This window comes from Pan troglodytes, chromosome 12 (genome assembly GCF_028858775.2).
Source record: "Pan troglodytes isolate AG18354 chromosome 12, NHGRI_mPanTro3-v2.0_pri, whole genome shotgun sequence".
NCBI classification, from domain to species: Eukaryota; Metazoa; Chordata; class Mammalia; order Primates; family Hominidae; genus Pan; species Pan troglodytes.
The window spans coordinates 37,711,594-37,723,597 of record NC_072410.2 but is presented as its reverse complement, the minus strand read 5'-3'; the positions used below and the strand labels follow the sequence as shown (position 1 = coordinate 37,723,597).

The 12,004-nt window shown below is 41.6% G+C and overlaps 1 protein-coding gene across 1 annotated transcript in view; it reads left to right on the top strand.

Moving 5' to 3' along the window:
- The window catches only part of KCMF1 (potassium channel modulatory factor 1), a 47,780-nt gene that overhangs the window by 15,625 nt on the left and 20,151 nt on the right, over positions 1-12,004 (top strand). Inside the window, exons 2-3 of the mRNA XM_009442745.5 lie at positions 4,624-4,791; positions 11,732-11,871. Of these exons, the coding sequence (XP_009441020.1) occupies positions 4,624-4,791; positions 11,732-11,871 (308 nt within the window). The remainder of the gene's footprint in view (positions 1-4,623; positions 4,792-11,731; positions 11,872-12,004) is intronic.

Below are 12,004 nucleotides of genomic sequence, written 5' to 3'. Positions count from 1 at the left end.
CATCTGAGGCAGATGTTCTTACCGTTGCTGTGATTCATTCTTTTTCCAATTCATTCTGTGCATATTGAACTGTTGAGCCTTTGAATCTGAGTAGCCTTTTTTTTTTTTTTTTTTTTTTGAGACGGAGTCTCGCACTTTCTCGCCCAGGCTGGAGTGCGGTGGCGCGATCTCAGCTCACTGCAAGCTCCGCCTCCTGGGTTCACGCCATTCTCCTGCCTCAGCTTCCTGAGTAGCTGGGACTACAGGCGTCCGCCACCACGCCCGGCTAATTTTTTTTTTTGTATTTTTAGTAGAGACGGGGTTTCACCGTGTTAGCCAGGATGGTGTCGATCTCCTGACCTTGTGATCTGCCCGCCTCGGCCTCCCAAAGTGCTGGGATTACAGGCTTGAGCCACCGCGCCCAGCCCCTGAATAGCCTTTTTAAAATTCAGTTACAAAAACTGTCGTCAACATTCTTCAACATTCTCTAGGTGCACACAGACAAAAGATTCCCCCCGGGATTTTATTTAAGAGTGAAATTACGGTATCATAGGAGGTATATGTGTTTAACTTGACTAAAAATATGAACAAATTTTTCAAAGTGGTTGTGCTGATTTACACTCCTACCAGCAGTGTATAAGCACTTCTGCTGCCCTTTATCTTCACTAACACTTGATATCATGAAACTTGTAGTTTCTTACCGGTTTGGTAAATGTAAAATGCTAGCTCACGGATGTTAATCATGCACTTCTTTGATGACTAATGAGATTGAGCATCTTTTCATATGTTTACTGGCCATTTATGTTTGTTGTTCTTTGAGTGCCCTTTGACAGGTTTCTCCATTTTTCTACTAAGCATTCATCATTTACTTACTGATATGTAAGAGTTCATAATGCATTCTGAATACCAAACTTTTGTCTGTCATGTATGTTGTACATATCGCCAGTTTCTGAACCTTATATTTTCAATCAATGTAGGCTGTGAAAAGACGAAGAAAAAGGCCGAGCGTGGTGGCTCACGCCTGTTGTAATTCCAGCACTTTGGGAGGCCCAGGCGGGCCGATCACCTGGAGTTCGAGACCAGCCTGGCCAGCGTGGTGAAACCCCGTCTCTACTAAAAATACAAAAATTAGCCGGGCATAGTGCCTGGCGCCTATGATCCCAACTCCTTGGGAGGCTGAGGCAGGAGAATTGCTTGAACCCAGGAGGCGGAGGTTGCAGTGAGCCAAGATCTCGCCATTGCACTCCAGCCCCGGCGACAGAGTGAGACTCCATCTCAAAAAAATAAAACAAAAACAAAAGACGAAGAAAAAGTCTTAACGTAGTTGGACTTATCTCTTACTTTTTGATTTGGAGAGAGAGAGAGAGAGAGGTGTGTGTGTGTGTGTGTGTGTGTGTGTGTGTGTGAAAGAGAAAGATTTAAGAAATTGTTTTCTACTTTAGACTCATAAAATATTCTATATTGTCTTCTAGAGATATTTTTCATTGTTCTTTTGAATCCATCTTTAAACCATGTGGAATTGATTTTTTGTGTGTATAGGATATGGGGAGAGATCCAATTCTGTTTTCCCCACATGCAGATAATCACCTGTTCAGCACCATTTCTTGTCCATTCCCTTCTTTTCTCAGTGCTCTTTAGTGACCTTGCTGTCGTAAAACAGATTTCAACATCTGTTTCTGGGCTTTCCATTCTATTCCATGGGCCAGTTTGTCTCTACCCTGGTGCCATTCCATCTTATTATAGTTATTATAGGTTTATTATTTGTTATGGTGTTACTTATTATTTATTAGTTTCGCTCTTCATATATAAAACAAGTCCCTCTATCTCGTTTTTCTTGGGAGCATCTTGACTCTCCTTGGCCCTTTTTGTAATTTGCATCAACATTTGAGTCAGCTTACCATGCCCCCCCAAAAAAAATTCTTTTTAAATTTTCGTTATTAATTGTATTGAATCCACAAATCTGTTGACATTTTATTATGAACCTTCCAGTCCATGAAGTTGGTATTTGTATTTTTTAAAGTCCCTTAGTGTCTTTGAATACATTTTTACTAATTTGCTTCATAAAGGGCTGCCTATCTTTGGTTAGATTTATTCAGAGGCACTTTTTTAAAATGCTGTTGCAAATGGCGTATTTTTTTTATTGCAGTAAAATATACATAGCATAAAATTTATTTTAACCCCTTTTAGGTGTACAGTTCAGTAGCATTAAGTATATTCACATTCTTGGAACCATCACCACTGTCCATCTCCAGAATTCTTCCATTATCCTAAACTCGAAAACTCTCTACCCACTAAACCGTAACTCCCCGTTCTCCCTTTCCTCAAGCTTCTGGCAACCACTGTTCTACTTTCCTTCTCTTTGAATTTGGCACATCTCGATGGAATCACAAATGACATTTTTTTGGTTTTTTGAGATAGGAGTCCCGCTCTGTCACCCAGGCTGGAGTGCAGTGGCGCAATCTCAGCTCACTGCAACCTCTGCCTCCTGGGTTCAAGTGATTCTCTTCCCTCAGCCACCCGAGTAGCTGAGATTACAGGCACACACCACCATGCCTCACTAATTTTTTTGTAATAAATGACATATTTTTAATAATATGTTTTTCTGTCTGTTTTGCAGTGAAGAAATACAATCAGTACTTTATTTAGGAGGTCTCTATCTAACAGCTTTGCTTACTACTTCTAATAACTTAGCTGTATTTGGGTTTTCAGCATAAACAAGCATATCACATGTGAATAAAACTGTGAAACCCACCTACAGAATTTTAAATTTTAACTTTTTTAAAAAATATTTTTTAAAGACAGAGTCTCACTCTGTCGCCTAGGCTGGAGTGCAGTGGCATGATCTCGGCTCACTGCAACCTCCGTCTCCTGAGTTCAAGCCATTCTTCTGCTTCAGCCTCCCAAGTAGCTGAGATTACAGGCGCCCACCACCACGCCTGGCTAATTTTTGTGTTTTTAGTAGAGATGGGGTTTCACCAGGTTGGCCAGGGTGGTCTTGAACTCCTGACCTCAGGTGATCTGCCCACCTCAGTCTCCCAAAGTGCTGAGATTACAGGCGTGAGCCACTGTGCCTGGCATATTTTAACTTTTTTTTTTTAAACAAATAGAAATGAGATCTCTCTGTGTTGCCTTGGCTGGTCTTGAACTCCTGGCCTCAAGCAGCCCTCTTGTCTTAGCCTCCCAAAGTGTTGGGATTACAGGTGTGAGCTATGGCACCCAGCCTTGTTCAAGCTTCTTTCTTTCCTTTATTATTATTATTATTATTTTTATTTTTTCCAGACAGGGTCTTGTTCTGGTCCCAAGCTGGAGTGCAGTAGTTTGATCATGGTCACTGCAGCTTCGAGCTCCTGGGCTCAAGCATTCCTCCCACCTCAACCTTCCAAGTAGCTAGGGCTACAGGCACAGGCCACAATGCCCAGCTAATTTTTAAATTTTTTTGTAGACAGGATCTCTCTATGTTACCCAGGCTGGTCTTGAACTCCTGGCCTCAAGCCATCCCCCTGCCTTGCCTTGCCAAAGTGCTTGGGATTATAGGTGTTGCCAACACACCCAGTTATTTCTTTTAACAGGTCAAGAATTATTTGATGTCCAATTCTGATATGAACTCATGACTGATTCTGCTGCTCCTGCTAGTTCTTTCTGATGGTGCTTTGTTTTTTTGTGTGTATTTTATGGTTTAAATTATGAACTTATTCTTTGGATGTTTATATATGCCAGATGCTTGGTATCAATTCTAATTTAAGACCACTTAAAATTCTTGACCCAGGGTCTTTGGAACCATTTGATAGAATTTGGGCTATAAACCCACGAGGACTGGTTTGTGGTTATGGCTTTTTGTGTTATTTTGTGCCCCTAGGGCAGGGGGCTTTCACTGGGGTAATTTTTGTAATCCCATAGGGAGGATTTCTAGCCTACCCATGCATTGAGAGTATATTAGGGTCTTGGCTTTATGAGGAATCTTCTGTTAATTATCCCACCTTCACTAGGCCTTTGTCCAGTAATGCTGTGGAACTTAAGCTTAGATTTTTACCTGCTTGGGCAAATACCCTCATGGTGAAAAGCCTTCTTTAGGCTTCCAGTCACCAGTTCCTCTTCGTCTTGGTTTTTACCTTCTTGCTGGCTTATCAAGGCTTTTTTTTTTTTTTTTTTTTTGAGACAAAGCCTCACTGTGTTGCGAGGCTGGAGTGCAGTGGCGCGATCTCAGCTCACTGCAACCCTACCTCCTGGGTTTAAGCAATTCTCGTGCCTCAGCCTCCCAAGTAATTGGGATTACAGGTGCCAGCCACCACGCCCAGCTAATTTTTGCATTTTTAGTAGAGATGGGGTTTCAACATGTTGACCAGGCTGGTCTTGGACTACTGACCTCAAGTGATCCACCCGCCTCGACCCCGGCAAAGTGCTCAGATTACAGGCGCGAGCCACTGCACCCAGCCTGTATCAGTCATTTTAAATTATTTTCATGTGGAGTATAAATCAGAGTAATGTCCAGCACATGGCTAAAAATTCCCGTATCATTTTACTAAGTCATTTCTAGTCATTTTGGAAAGGATATACGGGGTTAAATGAGCACCTGAAACATTCATAAAAATGAAATCAAGAGTGGCCTTTACAACTGGTAACTAAAGATATTTCTTTTTTTTATAGGTGTCAGCTGTGATGCATGTTTAAAAGGAAATTTTCGAGGTCGCAGATATAAGTGTTTAATTTGCTACGATTACGATCTTTGTGCATCTTGTTATGAAAGTGGTGCAACAACAACAAGGCATACAACTGACCACCCAATGCAGTGCATATTAACAAGGGTAGATTTTGGTAAGTAATTAAAAATTTAATGAATTACATCATTTAGAATTTTATGTACGTTGAAGAAGTAAAGGCAAAGTGTTCTAAAACTCCCCAGCAGCATACCATAAGCCCCAAATTCATTAAACATGAAATAAATCTTACTTTTTTTTGAGACGGAGTTTTGCTCTTGTTGCCCAGGCTGGAGTGCAATGGCGCGATCTTGGCTCACTGCAACCTCCACCTCCCTGGTTCAAGCAATTCCCCTGCCTCAGCCACCCGAGTAGCTGGGATTACAGGTGCACACCACCACGTCTGGCTAATTTTTTTGTATTTTTAGTAGAGACAGGGTTTCACCACGTTGGCCAGACTGGTCTCGAACTCCTGACCTCAGTCAATCCGCCCGACTGAGCCGCCCAAAGTGCTGGGATTACAGGCGTGAGCCACTGTGCCTGGCTTTTTTTTTTTTTTTTTTTTTTTTTTTTTTGAGGAGTCTTACCCTGTCGCCTAGGCTGGAGTGCAATGTCGTGATCTCAGCTAGCTGCAACCTCCACCCCCCAGGTTCAAGCGATTCTCCTGCCTCAGCCTCCCAAGGAGCTGGGATTACAGGTGTGCACCACCATGCCCGGCTGATTTTTTGTATCTTTAGTAGAGATAGGGTTTCACCATATTAACCAGGCTGGTCGTGAACTCCTAACCTAATGATCCACCTGCCTCGGCCTCCAAAGTGCTGGGATTACAGGCGTAAGCCACCGCGCCCGGCCTTACTTTTTACATACTAAGTAATTCTGTCTGTTCATCTTAATCATAGTTTACTTGTTTAAAAAAACCATTCAGAAATATACACAACTGACAAGGAATGAAATAGAAGAGTGCTTCAGTAAAGAAGAAATATGCTCTGTCTTTTGTTCGTGCTCTTAACACACAAATAATAGCTTTATTTTATTTTATTTTTTATTTTTTTAAGACAGAGTCTCACTCTGTCGCCCACGCTGGAATGCAGTGGCCAGATTTCGGCTCACTGCAACATCTGCCTCCTGGCTTCAAGCAATTCTCGTGCCTCAGCCTCTTGAGTAGCTGAGATTACAGGTGTGTGCCACCTTGCCCAGCTAATTTTTTTGTATTTTTAGTAGAGATGAAGTTTCACCATGTTGGCCAGGCTGGTCTTGAACTCCTGACCTCAAGTTATCCACCTGCCTTGGCCTCCCAAAGTGCTGGGATTACAGACGTGAGCCACCATGCCCAGCAATAATAGCTTTTGTAGTGACCAGAAAACAGATTGTTGGCTGGGTATCGTGGCTCACGCCTGTAATCCCAGCCCTTTGGGAGGCTTAAGATGGTCAGATCACTTGAGCCCAGGAGTTTGAGATGAGCCTGGGCAACATGGCAAAAACCCTGTCTCTGCATCCACCCCCCGAAAAATACAATAAATTAGCTGGATGTGGTGGCGCACATGCATCTGTAGCCCTAGCTACTTGGGAGGCTGAGATGGGAGGATCACTTGAGCCCAGGAGGTCGAGTCTGCAGTGAACCCTGATTGTGCCACTACATTCCGGCCTGGCCAACAAAGCAAGACGCTATCTCAAAAAAAAAAAGGCAGATTGTTTCTACAGTTGATTAGAAGACATTGTAAGAAAATATATAAATGTTTCATGCTATAATTTTTTTTTTTTTTTTTTTTTTGAGACAGAGTTTCACTCTTGTCGCCTAGGCTGGAGTGCAATGGCGCCATCTCAGCTCACTGCAACCTCCACCTCCTGGGTTCAAGCGATTCTCCTGCCTCAGCCTCCCGAATAGCTGGGATTACAGGTGCCCGCCACCATGCCCAGAAAATTTTTTTTGTATTTTTAGTAAAGACAGGGTTTCACCATGTTGGCCAGGCTGGTCTTGAACTCCTGATCTTAGGTGATCCACTTGCGGGCCTCCCAGAGTGCTGAGATTACAGACATGAGCCACCACACCTGGCTTCGTGCTATAATTTCTTACCTAGCCCACACTTTTTGTCCTTTTTATTTCAGCCATCCTAGTAGGTGTAAAGTAGTATCTCAGGTGGTTTTGATTTATATTTCTCTGAAATATAAATTATGTTGAGCATCCTTTCTTGTGCTTATGGGCCATTTGTATATCTACTTTGAAGAAATACCTAGATCCTTTGCCCATTTTTTAATTGGATAATATGTCTTTGTTATTGAATTGTAATAGTTTTTTATTCCGTATATAAGTTTTTTTATCTGATAGATGATTTGCAAAAATTTTCTCCCATTCTGTGGGTTGTGTTTGCACTTTCTTGGTGGTGTGCTTTGAAGCACAAAACTTCTAATTCTGATAATGTCCCGTTTATGTATTTTTTTCATTTGTTGTGCATTTGATGCTGTATCTAGAAAATCACTGCCTAATTCAAAGTCACGAAGATTTAAACTTGTGTGTTCTTCTAAGAGTTTTATAGTTTTAGCTCTTACATTTAGATATTTGACCCATTTAGAATTAATTTTTATATATGGAATGAGGTAAAGGGCCAACTTTATTCTTTTGCATGTGAATATTCAGTTGTCCCAGTATCTTTTGTTGGAAAGACTGTTCTTTACCCAATGCATTGTCTTGGCACTCTTGTTAAAAATAGGTTGACTATAAATGAGGGTTTATTTCTAGACTCTCAGTCTATTCACATTGATCTATATGCCTGGTGTTTTTGTTTGTTTTTTGACACAGAGTCTCACTCTCACCCAGGCTGGAGTGCAGTGGTGCGATCTTGGCTCACTGCAGCCTCCGCCTCCCAGGCTCAAGCAATCCTCCACCCTCAGCCTTCCAAGTAATTGGGATCACAGGTGGAAGCCACCACGCCTAGCTGATTTTTAAATTTTTTGTGGAGATGGGATTTTTCCACGTTGCCCAAACTGGTATCAAACTTCTGAGCTCAAAGTGATCTGCCTGCCTCAGCCTTCCAAAGTGCTGAGATTGCAGGCGTGAGCCACCGTGCCAAGCCTACATGTCTGTCTTTATGCCAGTACTACACTGTCTTGATTTCTGTAGCTTCATAGTAAGCTTTGAAATCAAGAAGAGTGAGTCTTCCAACTTTGTTCTTTTTCAAGATTATTTTGGGTATTCTGTGTCCGTTTCATTTCTGTATTTTAGATTCAGCTTGTCAGTTTCTGCAAAGAAGCCAACTAGGATTTTGAATGGAATTATGTCGAATCTGTAGATTAGTTTGGAGAGTATTGCCATCTTAATAATATTAAATCTGCTGATCCATGAACATGGGATATGCTTCCATTTTTGTAGGTCTTTAATTTCTTTTGACAAACTTTTGTAGTTATCACAGTATGAATTTTGCACTTCCATTGAATTTATTCCTAAGAATAGATGGTCCCCAGTTTATGATGGTTCAGCTTATGATTTTTTTATCTTATAGTGGTACAAAAGCAATATCTGTTCAGTAGAAACAGAACTTTAAGGACATGCAACCATGCTGTTTTTCATTTTCAGTGCGGTCTTCAATAAATTACATAAAATAGGCTTTGTTTTAGGTGATTTTGCCCGACTGTAGGCTTACATAAGTGTTCTGAGCACGTTTAATGTAGACTAGGCTAAGCCATGATGTTTGGTAGGTTACGTGTATTAAATGTATTTTCAACTTAAAATAGGTTTATCAAGTTTATTAGGATATAACCCCATTGTAAGTCAAGGAGCATCTGTATTCTTTTTACTGTCTTAAATGGAATTTTTATCTTACTTATTTGTCTATCTATTTTGAAAGGCTCTCACTGTCACCTAGGCTGGAGTGCAGTGGTGCCATCATGGCTCATTGCAGTCTCAATCTCAGGCTCAAGTGATCTTCCCATCTCAGCCTTCCGAGTAGCCCGGACCACATGCACATGCCACCACAGCTGACTGAATTTTTAATTTTTTGTAGAGGTGGGCTCAACTCCTGGGCTCCAGTGGTCCCCGCCTCCACCTCCAAAAGCGCTGGGATTATAGGCATGAGCCACCATGCTCGGCTGTTTTTTAAATTTTATTTTTGAATTGTTCATTGCAACCATATAGACAAACAATTGATTTTTTTTTTCATATAGATCTCATATCCTACAGTGTTACTGAACTTGTTTATTCATTCCAAGAGTGGTTTGTTTGTTTGTTGGTTGGTTGGTTTTCTTTGAGATGGAGTCTCCCTCTGTTGCGCAGGCTGGAGTGCAGTGGTGCAGTCTCGGCTCACTGCAACTTCCGCCTCCTGGCTTCAAGCGATTCTCCTGCCTCAGCCTCCCAAGTAGCTGAGATCACAGGCATGCACCACGATGTCTGGCTAATTTTTTTATTTTTATTTTTATTTTATTTTATTTTGAGACAGAGTTTCGCTCTTGTCACCCAGGCTGGAGTGCAATGGTGCGATCTCGGCTCACTGCAACCTCTGCCTCCTGGGTTCAAGTGATTCTCCTGCCTCAGCCTCCTGAGTAGCTGAGACTACAGGCGTGCACCACCACGCCCAGCTAATTTTTGTATTTTTGGTAGAGACGGGGTTTCACCATGTTGGCCAGGCTAGTCTCGAGCTCCTGACCTTAGGTGATCCGCCCACCTTGGTCTCCCAAAGTGCTGGGATTACAGATGTGAGCTACCACGCTCAGCCTAATTTTTGTATTTTTAGTAGAGATGGGGTTTTCCTAGTTGGCCAGGCTGGTCTTGAACTCCTGACCTCAAGTGATTCACCCACTTCGCTTTCCCTCCCAAAGTGCTAGGATTATAGGTGTGAGCCACCTCACCCGGCGCCAAGAGTTTTTTAGTGGATTCCTTAAGTCTTTGTGTACGCAAGGTCATGTCATCTGCAAATAAAAGTCATTTTACTTCTTCCTTTCTGTCTGGATGCCTTTCATTTACTCTGGATAGATCCTCCAGTAAAATACTAAATAGGAGTGGCAAGAGTAGACACACTTGTCTTGTTCTGATCTTAGGGGAAAGCATCCAGTCTTTCACCAGTAAATGATGTTTGCTCAGTTTTTGGTAGATGCCCTTTATCAGATGAGGAAGTTCTATTCTTTTTAATATATTTATCCCCAGCTACTCCAAATCCACCTGACAAGTCTTGTGCACCTAATAAATGGTCAATATATACATAATACATAAAACTTTTATGATCATTTAAATCTCCCTAAAAATGAATATGAACAAATCTATCACGTAATGAACACTTTCTTCCATTTTCTTTTCTCACAAAAGCGCTCTTAAATTTGGTGTTTGTTTTATGCTAAATAATTAAATAATTCTTTGTAGTGGCGTAACACACTGAATATACTTTAATTTTATTTTATGTTTCTGTCTGTCTGTTTTATCTTAGTATAAGAAAATCCTTGAAATTAGATAATTTCTAAAGGAAAGGGGTCTATTTAGCTCACAATTCTTGAGGCTAAAGGGGCCAAGATTGTTCAGCTTCATCTGGTCGACTTCAGGTGAGGGCCTCAGCTGTGTCATAACATGGCAGAGAAGCAGATGGGGAAGTGGGCATGTGTAAAGAGACCAAACAGTTGTAAGTGACAGACAGCCTCACTTTAAAACAACTCACTCTCAAGGGAGCTAATTCAGTCCTGAGAGAGTGAGAATTCACTCCTGAGAAAGGCGTTAATACCTCTTAACAACCCTATCACCTCCTAAAGACACCACCTTCCAACACCACCACATTGGAGATGAAGCCACAGCATGAGCTTTGGTGGGGACAAACCATATTCAAACCATAGCAATTACCTACTGGAAAAAAAAGACATTCCTTCAGATACACTTACGAGGTGAACAAATTATTCCCACAGACTAACTGGTTAGTTTTCCAGTAACCCAGTTGGGCAAAATATTTTGTGACAGGCCAGGTGTGGTGGCTCATGCCTGTAGTCCCAGCACTTTGGGAGGCTGAGGTGGGAGGATGACTTGAGCCTAGGAGTTCAAAACCAGCCTAGGCAACATAGTGGGACCCCATCTTTCCAAAAAAAAAAAAAAAAAATTTTTTTTTTTAATTAGCCGGATGTGATGGCACACACCTGTAGTTCAGTTATGTTGGAGGCTGAGGCAGGAGGATCATTTGAGCCCAGATACTGAGTCTGCAGTGAGCTGTGATCATGCCACTGTGCTCCAGCCTGTGCGACAGAGTAAGACCTTGTCTCAAAAAAAATTTCTTAATGTTGTTGGTAGTATCTTAAGTTAGCATTTACAAAAAATGAATGTTCAGGGTCCTTCCTGCTCTAAAAGCAGCATGTTCTATAGACAACTAGCTACATCTGGGAGTTCTCATATTGATCATGGTTGTCTGTTCTTTCCCTCTGAGCACATCTGTCCTTATTACATGGTAGACCCTGCTGATTTTTACTGTCAATGTCAGTGTTGCCCCAGTATATACAGATAAGGAAAAAATAAATTACAATAAAATTAGAGCCAGATGTGAAATGACCAATGTTTCAAATAAATGAAGGAGGATGGAGTTGTTTGTCTCGTTCTCTCTTAAGGCTATATATGTAGTAGCTATCTGGGGAAGGAATTTTGGAGGAATAACATGGAGTCCTCATGGGAATAAGGATATTACAAATGTAAACAGGTACCTAAGCACTCCTTGATCACGTGAGGTTGTTGAATATTTTAGGCACACTTTCTTTTGGAGTGCAGTGGCATGATCTCGGCTCACTGCAACCTCTGCCTTCCAAGTTCAAGCGATTCTCCTGGCTCAGCCTCCGGAGCAGCTGAGATTACAGGCATCTGCCACCATGCCTGGCTAATTTTTGTATTTTTAGTAGACACGAGGTTTTACCATGTTCACCAGGCTGGTCTCGAACTCCTGACCTCAAGTGATCCACCCGCCTTGTCCTCCCAACATGCTGGGATTGCCGGCATGAACCACTGCTCCTGGCCCACACTTTCTTTTTTACATTACTGTATCGTACGATTACATTTTTACATGTTTAAAAACTAATATTCCTCAATGCAATTCTATCTTATTTTTCAGATTTATACTATGGTGGGGAAGCTTTCTCTGTAGAGCAGCCACAGTCTTTTACTTGTCCCTATTGTGGAAAAATGGGCTATACGGAGACATCTCTTCAAGAACATGTTACTTCTGAACATGCAGAAACATCAACAGAAGTGGTAAGTGAAGCGGCAACCTTATGACTAAAATGATGTTGTAAAGTATATTATTTCTAACATTAATAAAGCTAGGTCACTGTCATCTGCTTCCTGCTCAGTGTAATGATACCGTTTGCATAGTTATTAAAATCAT